Here is a 10,519-nt window from a genome sequence, read left to right as displayed (position 1 = left end):
TATTTGTCTATTATTACCATACATTTTGTATACATCAGCCCGGTGGTTTTTTTATAATCTGAAGATATGGTCTACATGCTATTTATTAGAATTTTATGTGCTACTCTTATTATTACAGCTAGACTGGCCAAAATTGTTAATAAAAATGTTAATATAGTATATGTACTAAGTAAACAGTGGTTATTTTAATATAACAAAGAGACTCCAACTTCTGTTTACTTATCGACCAACTTAAATATGGAAGAGGCTCTAAGTTCGACTTTATTTTAGGTAAATATAGCTAGTGAATATTAGAATAATTATATTTCAATTTCACTGCTGATCCAGAAACTTTTTTCATCCGGCGATGCGGCTATGACACGCTCAGCGTGTCTCCCGCACCGGCGGCAATCTTGCCGTACCGCTTTTGTCGCTGGTGCGGGAGCCCACGCTGCGCGTGTGCATAGACTCAAGCCAGCTGTGCGGGCGGACACACCGTGTGTGTTCTAAATTTTTTTTTTTTTTTTAATTATTCTATTTCTGATGTCGCGATTTATTTTTAAAGAAATTACAGTAGTCTTTATTTTTCTGCACACATATTTGTATTTTATTCAAAATACTTTATATATTATAATTATATTATTAACCCGACGTTTCGAACACTTTACGTCGGGTTAATAATATAATGAATGATTCGCGTTCAATATTCGTTAAAAAGTTTGAATTTCTAAATGTATAATACTCGTGTAAAATCAAACACAAGAAAATACTAGAATTGGATTTGTTAAGATATTCTTTCTTATAGAATATAGATTAGCAATAAAAGTTTCATGCTGAACGCGCTTCAGATATTCTGCTTCGGAGTGTTAATATAACAGCGTATCAATTTATCGTCAACCAATGATATTAGAGAGGTTATTTTGTATATATAACGTTGTCCAACGTAAATTTATGTTTTATTTTTTTTATTATTTGTACAAAATATTTTCTTTTTCGTTTTATTAAAATTACATCCTAACTATCTAAACAAAGAAAATAATAAAAATGGAAGAAATCATAAAAAATATATTTTATGATAAAAATGTGTTGCCCGCACGCACTGGCGGCTTGGAAAATAAAACACGCACAGCGTGTTTTACGCACAAGAGACGCGATTTATCGCGGATGCCGGCTTCCACACGCTAGGCGTGTATAGCCGCATCCTTGGTTCCAAGCATTTTTACACAACTGGTGTGTTTCAGCAGCGAACGTGTTAAAGAGGTTAGCGAGGACGCTCGTGTTGGGTTGAATGAATCAACTTTATTGTAAAACCAATATTAATACAAAGAAAAGCTTATTCGAAACGGTTTTTATTTCGACTCGTTTGTATCGCGTTATTTAATTTTTCAGCATCAGTTCATTTTAGTTTTAACCAATAAAGTTACAACTAGTTCTTAAAAGTAGCTCAGTACATACTTTAATGGGTTATAAAAAGTAGAAACACGCTTCGACGTGTTTCTTTAGTGTTTATAACATGGATTTCTTTTAATTTCTATGACAAAAATATCATGCATTCAGACATGTATCTAATATAATTAATAGAAATACTTATAAAACTGATATCAATAACTTTTCATGTATTTTATTAGGTTTTATTTTGACAAAAAACAATAGCAATATTTATAGGTTATAAAGTATACAGTATACACCTCCGTATCCATTCGATGAGCGGGCTCCACGAGCAGCAGCAACATCAAGAAGTTGAAGAAGGTGGACGTGCTGTGGTCCAACATTTTCATCAGCCACAACGATACCGGACAATCTGCTGACATTTTATTTTCAAATTATATTATTCGCATATTTCCACATATTTAGACAGTAGCTTTAACAGATGAAAATAAACTACGTACGGTCTTGTCATAATGCTCTTTTATTTAGGTCGCAAGTCTTTTTTAAGTAACGCCATTGAGAAGCAAAAACTCAAGCAACCAGCAGGCCCGTTAGGAATCGATGCATGTTTGTGTTCTCTATGATTAAGAAATACATCATTTTCATCTATTACACAATTTTCGTCTGCTATATGGACAAAATTTTCTAAATACTAAATAACTGCCTAAATGTCTTATTGTCCTAGACCGTTGGCGCAATACTTATACACATGCATTGGAAAGTTTATGGCTTACCAAGTTCAAAAGCACCGAAGAGGTGTAAGAAAGAAATCGCAAGGTAGTAAGCGAGATCGGTGACGTGCAGGAGGAGCAGAAAGCTTTCCAAGTCGTTGAGCGAGTGCACGAGGCGACAAAAGCTCACGTACGAGCGGGCCACGCCGCACCAGCACCGCGCCCTTTCATCCGAATTTGCATCTAAATGAAACATTATAAATGGGAACACGCATTATTCCTAATTTTAGCTAATGAAACAACGTAATTCCATAATACGTGGATGTCGTTAATATTCGTAATCTATTTTTTAAAGAAGAGGACGAAATAGAAATAATTCATTTACAACATAAATACTGGTGTCTATAAGAACCTACAAAGAAGCGTTAAATTAAAATTATAGAGAACAATCATTTTAGTTACGAGGAATTAATCATAAGCTTTTTCTTTAAAAAATAGGGTCACATAATTGTACTAGTTGTTGCCCGCATTTTCAGCCGCACGGTCTTAATAAATTTTCATGGTACAAACTTTCATCGCCTAAGTATTTTATCCCCTTGGGGGTAAAATTTATCAAAATCTTTTCTTAGCGGATGCCTACGTCATAACATCTATCTGCATGCCAAATTACAGCACACCGTCCATAGGTTTGGGCTGTGCGTTGATCACTATGTCAGTTAGTCGGTCACCTTTGACCGATTTAAAACATTCTTTCACTTTCACCATTGGAAATCTTGCTGAGGGAGCCGATGGCGTCTACGCTTATGTTGATATATTTGACGGGTACTACGTAGCGCGGCGTGGCGAGGCACTTGTATGAGATTGCCGCTGCTTCGGGTGCAGAAAAACCTGACAAAACATTAATTCCATGCTCTGAAATTATACTATTTCAAAGAAAATAAATATGTTCGTTCAGTTTGAAATATTTTTAATCAAGATTTGAAATATCATATACAAAATAAATGAAATATTACCAGCTAATTGCTCCAACCGCTTGTTGGTGTCGAGCAGCACGCAATTGATGAGCAGCGCGAGCAGCACGAACTGCAGAATCAGCAGGCAGCTGGCCGCGCGCAGCGCAAACGCTAGCAGGTAGATTGAGAGCGTCCCTGCTTACACAGACCATTGAAAACATTATAATCGCCGATTTATATTTACTTTTAAAACATTTAAAATATGATGAAGGTGTTCAGTATGCTCAATTTATTATAACGATAAATTTAAATTAGATATCGCATTTTATACTGGTTGTGGAGGTTGAACTCACAAGCGCGAATAAGGCAGTAGTGCGACGTAGCCAGAAACCAGACGCACGGCACGATGGCCGGCACGATCAGCTGCAGCATCCGATCCAATAGGCACGTTTCCATTTCTGTTTTATTCAGCTGCAAACGAAATGGTATCGATAAGGCAACAGTTACTATGACATCAATATTATATGATATTTTATTGCGTAAATATGTTACCATCAAGTTTGATCCTTTGTATATCTCAGATAGTAAATTGTCAATTTGTTTTTTAATATAGCATTAACTTACAATTTAAACTTCCCTATATGACATTCTTACGGCGCTTACAGTTTAACGACAACTATACACCTACGGTCCACCAACGTCCATGTAATATGGATAAGGTTGCATTAATACATTTATCTTATACCTTTAAACGAGCAATTCTTGTATATATATATATATATATATATAATTGGAATCTCGGAATCGGCTCCAACGATTTTCATGAAATTTAGTATATAGGGGGTTTCGGGGGCGATAAATCGATCTAGCTAGGATTTTTTTTTAGAAAATGTCATATTCGTGTTTTATTCGTGTTTTTTTTTTCCTGACATCTATTGGTGAATAATAATACTATTTTGCTTCGTAGATAGTTTAACACATAGGCACTTTTTACACCGATATTCCTACGGGATACGGACTTACGCGGTTTCAACCGCGGGTCACAGCTAGTTTATTTATAATGCTTAATGTTAAGATGGTTTTCAATTAAGTAAAATTTGATTACAATAATACGGTTAAAATTTAAAATATGAAATCAAGGTTCGAAAATGAAATTAATATGTAATATAATAATGATGCCTACGAGAGCAGAGGGATCAAATAAAAAATTACAGGTTCACGTTATCAATAGGCGCGTCCTAACGTATTAACACATAAAAATCTATTCTGGTCTATTACTGTTATATATCACTACTATAGTAGTAATATTACAATAAAATTGTGTTATCTGTGGTAATATATTTGTAAACAAATAAATATCCCAAAAATGGCTAATGTGTTGAATTAAGTATGTTTTATAAAGTAAAGAAGACATTAAGAAAGAAATTACCAGCTCAACTTCTCGTAAAATCTGCACAATGAGGCGTGCGCGCAGCGGGCCCCGCAGCGCCGCCACCGCCAGCGTCAGCAGGTCTAGCAGCATGTACGCCAGCCGCCCGCTCTGCTGGTACAGCACCGGCGTCGGTTCCGACGCGTGAGCCACCTTCCACCCAATTGTATACACCTCGTATGCAAACCAAACACCTGCACGAGGTACATTATTCAGTCGTGATCATTCAAAAATACTCTATCTACATCCGAAATACATTTTAAATGTAACTAGCGATAAGAAACGTACTTTATTTTTAATAATATTTCAAAGAATATTAGTGTAGCTGTGTAGAAACAAGATAAAATAGAATTACTGCTTTAGACAAAACTTATTCAGCAATAAAATGCCAATGGGAACTCTATCGCTTCAAACATTACGGGTACGTTTTTATACATTACTAGCTGCGCCCCGCGGTTTCACCCGCGTAAGTCCGTATCCCGTAGGAATATCGGGATAAAAAATAGATGTTGGCCGATTCTCAGGCCTACCCGATATGCACATAAAATTTCATAAGAATCGGTCCAGCCGTTTCGGAGGAGTTTGGCAACGAAAACTGTGACACGAGAATTTTATATATATAGATATTAGATAGTACTTGCTATTTTATTGAGAATAACATGAACTTACTTAGAACCGCAAGGAAGAGTTTCCCGTAGCAGATGAAGGCGCGCGAGGGCCGCACGCGCTCCCCCCGGCAGCGCACGGGCGCGGCGCCGAGCGCGCTCGACACGCGCAGCGCGCGACGCAGCGACCGCTCCAGAGACACACGATTACTCATCGCTGCGATATACCTGTGCCAACTACTTTTTGGATAGTACAAAATAATTTGTATCTTACTATAGTTATAAGTAGAATACGTTAAGAATTGGTTATTTAAAGCGCAGGAGATCTTAAATAATTTCAATCATTGCCATCAAAAATTATTTTCTAGTTTTAGTTAAATTTGCAATAAAAGCGTGTTTTTTTTAGTTTTTTTAAACTATACCAATTTTTTATTTTTTAGTCTGTTATTGCATTGTCATCGGTCCTTGATACGTATGCAAAATTTCAAATTAATCAGACTTCTGGAAATTGATGAAAATGATGTTCAAAGATTTCATTTCATACATACATACATAGATACAGACCAAGCTAATAAAAGCGTGTTAAAAAAGTAATTAACAAAATAAAAAAAGTATTTCTCAGCCACACAATTAAGCATATACAAACTATGGTTCCATATTAAGTTCTTTGGCAAAAGTATAGTTGAAAACACTTTTACATAAAAAATGAAATAAAAGAAAAATAAAATATAGACCATGTGTGTGGGAGTGTTATCAACTCTCGGGATTCTTGAAGCAAATCTTCCCGGGGGCCCATGGAGCGGGAGTTATGTCGGAATATCGCCCTTCCTTATCGTATGCACACAGTCGTAAAAGCATAAATATATGTTGTTTATATATTACAAATACGTAGAAAAAAACATTCCTAGCAAAGGGTTTTAGATTGATTTGCTGCCAACTTCTTTGACAATTATAGATGGAGATGTAGTATCTAATAATAATTACAGCCAGTTACATATTATAAAAACATAGTATATAGCATTTGTAGCACTTTCAAATTTTTGTAAAAATCCTAATATTACAAACAAAATGACGGCCCAAAACTAAAGCTCTGTTTTACACTTTAACGCGTTAATGTATAACTAGATATTAATAGAAATAAGAGTTACCATGTATCGGGTAATAGATGGAAACGAAAGAACCGATATAAAATAATGTAGCGGTGTTCTAATAAAGTTAATCAGATACAGAATGCTTTTAAGCTTCAATGCATATAATGTCATTGCTGAATAAAGGTAATTTGTTCGTGCCTGATCATAATCGTGATTATCATCAGGCACGTTGATAAATACCCACTGGATTTTTTCTTCAATATAAATAATAAATCAAATGTATTTGGTTGAAATAATATATTATGCAAAATGTTTACTACGTAAGACCTAGAAAAACTGTTCACTATGACCAAGGTAATATTTGTAACGATGTGATGTTATCGGCGTCAGCAAACATCGTTAAACCTTGTTCAGTGTCTAGTGGTGTGTCCATAAAATATACATCATAATGTTACCTATATCCTTTTACTTTTGGGAAATTGAGAAAAAGTGTGCAATTACAAGATAAAGAACATTAAATATTACGTTGTTATAACAATATCATTATTTTTGATAAAAACATCTATAAATTGAAATTATTAAAAAAAATTCTCTGACTATTTGTGACGACGTTTTCATTCCTTCATTCAAGTAGAGGGTAGCAATCTCGAGCAGCTTTAACATATTCCGTGTATGGGTAAATGAAATAAATAACTATCTTAACTACTTATTCGCAAAGCGGTTTTGTGTAAGAGCTACGAAGAACGTTGTAACGAATCCCAGAATCTGAAAGAGTACGGTCAATCTTAAATCTTAGGTACTTTTATAGAAGACTTACGACCATAACCAATATACATGTCACCATATAATTATAAAAACGTTACTTGTTCTCCGCTGACTCCGTTGCGTCAGACATTTGGTGTGAATGGCAACGGCGACAACGAGTATAATCGAATAATAGTGCATTAAATTGCTAGCAGTACTTAGCAAATGGCAATTTTCCGATACTTTGCAATGTCACGAGAAAGATTTAATCTATTGAATTGAGTAAATTTATTAGATTATAATATCTAACGGTGTTAACAATTTTACGGCGATATAACCAAATAGAAATTGAAAGCCAATTCCAATAAGTTTCTTTTTAGCAATGGAAAATAGAAATATTTATAATAACTCTTGTGTTGAGAGATCTGTCCATGGTGCAGATGCCAAACGGAGAGAAAGTAGGATCGTTGAGACAGCACAGATAGTTGAAAAGCTTTAGCTCGTTGGCTACTTCTACATCACTGTACCACTCTCTTATTGATACATTTACTAAGACTTTTGCCATCCTTAGCTGTGAATGGAAATGTTCAAATTTATTCACTTTCCCCGCCCTCTTCGTCTATTCGAATTCGAATCATTGTAATTTAATGACAAAAATTTATCTCTAGTAGAAACCAGCTACAGGTTAGTTTTTTTGTATTGCTTTTTTTAAACAATCTGACAACATTTAATTATTGCGTCATTAAATAACGGATATTTGAGTTTTTTTTAATCATGTTACGTTAATATATTTATTTTAATTGTGAAACCTGATGTTGAGTGCGATGGCACGGTTCTATCATTAGGATCGTTCTGACGGTCACATTTAATCCCCACATAAGTTCCACACAAGATATCAATATCCAGTTGAAATCTGTAATAGCACTCCATATTATGTATTATGTAGGTAAGTAAAAAAGCGGCCGAGCGAGAGCGACCGTAGCGAAGCGAAACAAGAGTAAAAAGTTGAAAATTTGAAAGGGTTGAGAAATGATTCTATATCTTACTTTCGTCCTGGTCCATTTCTACCAGCACATGTGTTGACAACATGAGCCTCGTAATGGTGACTAGAATAATTAAAACGTTGATCGCCGCGTCGCTTGCTGTTATTTTTCTGATGATGTCGCATATCGACATGAAGGCTAGAGCCTGTTCCCTGACCTTTGCCGAGGTTTTAGTGTACTCTATGTGATCTGAAAACAAATAATAACAATTTAACAATAGTAACCCGAAGAGATTACGCTCTAAAATCGATTATCTGTGTACCTTACCTGTCCTGACCTGACTGAGAACTGTGGTGACGTTCAAAAAATTGTTTCTTATAACCTTTCTCCACTTCACAGTTGAAAACTTCAATCCATCTTAAATATTAGATAAAATTATAATATTTAAGAAACGACGACTATCCGCGGATTTAAACAGTGCGCACCTGTTTACTTACCTAATTGAACATTTTTTAATGTAATGTTTACTTTCTTAATTGCCGAATATATACGAGCCACCATTAGTATGTATTGGAACGAGATTGCGTACGTGGTCAGCGTCAACGTGCCTTGCATTAGCGCCATGTATAAGGTGTTCGCTGAAAGCAACCGAAACCATTGGCGCTTGAAGACTCGTTGACGAATTATCTGATTGAATACGCAACGGAAGGTCGGAATACTTTTATACAATTTGAAGCAATATATAACGTAATCTATAATTGAACCCTTACGCAATGAGCAAAATTTGTCTGCAGTGCAACCGTATACAAATATGTATGATATGTTAATGATAAATACAAGTCCGACATATAAACAAATAAATATCACCCATTTTCTTTCCTTCTTCTCGATATTCTTATTTCGCGATGTGATCTAAAAAAAAATATTATAATTAAATTAATATATTAAGTTAATGAATAGGTATATAATATCTATTGAGTCGGAAGTGTAATCTGTGCGGCGAGTTCGACTGTATGCATATAAAAATTGGGAAAAGTAACAATCATTGCAGCAAAGGATTACTTGCTCCAGTAGGCTTAAGCACTGGCTCCAGCTTCGCATGCGGCGCGGGCCGGTGAGCAACGCAGCGTCGGTCAGCAGCACGAAGCAGACGAAACATGTCAACCTCGATACATACTTGTACATGTTCTTTGACGGAGACAAATACAGTTCGCGCAGCCCCATCGAGCCTATCACATCTAAGTAAATAATACAATTTTATCTTTTTTACTGTACCATGTGTAGGAAGATAACGCAATTTCTTAGGCACCAATCAGTCAGCCTACTTACTGTATAGTGGTAGCATAATGCAAAAACTGTAGATGGAAAGTGCGCGCGCAGCGAAGCCGCGCGGGTCGGGCGGCGCGAGCGGCGCGAGCGGCAGCGGACACAGGCCGAGCGCGCGACACACGCGGCACACCGCCCCCAGCGCGCCCCGCACGTCCTGCACGCCCCGCACGCCGCTCTGGGAACCCATCGCCGCCATAACTAATGCTCTATTGGAATAGAAGGTAATTGTGTACAAAATAAAAAATTGCATCTCCACCACAACATCTAGGGTTATGCCATATAATCTCTCTAGCTGCATAGAGCCTTATGACCACATTTTAATTGAAATCGAAAGAAAATAAAAAAGGTAAAAACTGTGTTAACCTACCTTTGGTTTTTTATTTTCTTGTTCTATTGTCAACTTGAAACGCTAGATTGTCGTCGCCATTCACCGTGATTCATGTTTCGTATTTAATCGTGAGTGCGCCTAAAAAGCTAGAAAAATATTGAAATAATACGCTTTCTCATCTACTTGTGACTAGCAGATAAAGATTTTGTAAAAAGCCATAATTTAGATATGCTTTGATTGACTTATTGATGTAGATACACAGTAGAGTCATTATAGTGAAGTTTTACTTAGGGTCAGCTCACATAAAGTCGCGATTCACAAACAACGAGGGTTCCGTACACACCTGCGAAATATTCATATAATTATTACTAATAGTAACTATATTTTTCACTGGAAAAGGTTGTCCCCTGCCCGTACATGGAGATAAGTCGCGATTATTACGGTAATTACAATTACAATTTCAATTATAATCACAATTTATGTGGTTGTATCAAAACATGTATTAGGTACCTAAAATTTTAATGTTTTCTGAATCTTTCGGTTAGGTTAAGTATCGGGAATCATTTACATAAGTCCATAGAAATGTAACATTTTAAAGGTAAGACTTTTAAATCCCGAGCGAGCGTTTCCCAGACGATACAATTTTATTTGATGCATGGGTTTGGTGTAGCTTAACTTCAAGTTTGTGGGACCGCCGCCCTCGCCCCGCGGCCGCCATCTCCAAAAAAGGAATTTCCGCTCTATCTCTGACACCTCAACCTTTTTAAATTTTTCACAGCTCCAAGCAACAGTAAACCGTAACAGTATTTGCTATGAATTTCAGGTTGATACCTGCGCGCTCCTGCGAAAAAGGATCATGAAAGACAGACAACAATCTTAAGGTTTCTATATTATATGAAAAATAAAATTGTTTATGAATTCAAGTGAATTTCATGCGGTCTTCTATTGTTACAACGCGTTTTCATTTGAGCTATCACAT

General features: G+C 36.1%; 1 protein-coding gene across 1 annotated transcript; it reads right to left on the bottom strand.

The window, feature by feature from the left end:
• Window positions 1-2,817: 2,817 nt before the first annotated feature.
• On the bottom strand, window positions 2,818-5,280 carry LOC119836179. Its single transcript, XM_038361436.1, has 5 exons — window positions 5,130-5,280; window positions 4,461-4,654; window positions 3,385-3,502; window positions 3,092-3,226; window positions 2,818-2,966 (listed from the first exon to the last, which is right to left on the bottom strand). Exons 1-5 carry the CDS (start codon window positions 5,278-5,280, stop codon window positions 2,818-2,820), a joined length of 747 nt encoding a protein of 248 aa, XP_038217364.1.
• Window positions 5,281-10,519: the final 5,239 nt, after the last annotated feature.

Source organism: Zerene cesonia, chromosome 23 (genome assembly GCF_012273895.1).
Source record: "Zerene cesonia ecotype Mississippi chromosome 23, Zerene_cesonia_1.1, whole genome shotgun sequence".
NCBI lineage: Eukaryota > Metazoa > Arthropoda > Insecta > Lepidoptera > Pieridae > Zerene > Zerene cesonia.
The sequence above is the reverse complement of the archived record's forward strand: the minus strand, read 5'-3'. Positions and strand labels throughout refer to the sequence as shown.

Excerpts from the sequence above, each read along its gene's own strand:
- LOC119836179 (XM_038361436.1), bottom strand. The coding sequence starts at position 5,280 with ATGAGTAATCGTGTGTCTCTGGAGCGGTCGCTGCGTCGCGCGCTGCGC. Across the intron at positions 4,655-5,129 it reads ACTCTTCCTTGCGGTTCTAA|GTGTTTGGTTTGCATACGAG; the intron begins GTAAGTTCATGT and ends TACCTCGTGCAG. Across the intron at positions 2,967-3,091 it reads GCGGTTGGAGCAATTAGCTG|GTTTTTCTGCACCCGAAGCA; the intron begins GTAATATTTCAT and ends ATGTTTTGTCAG.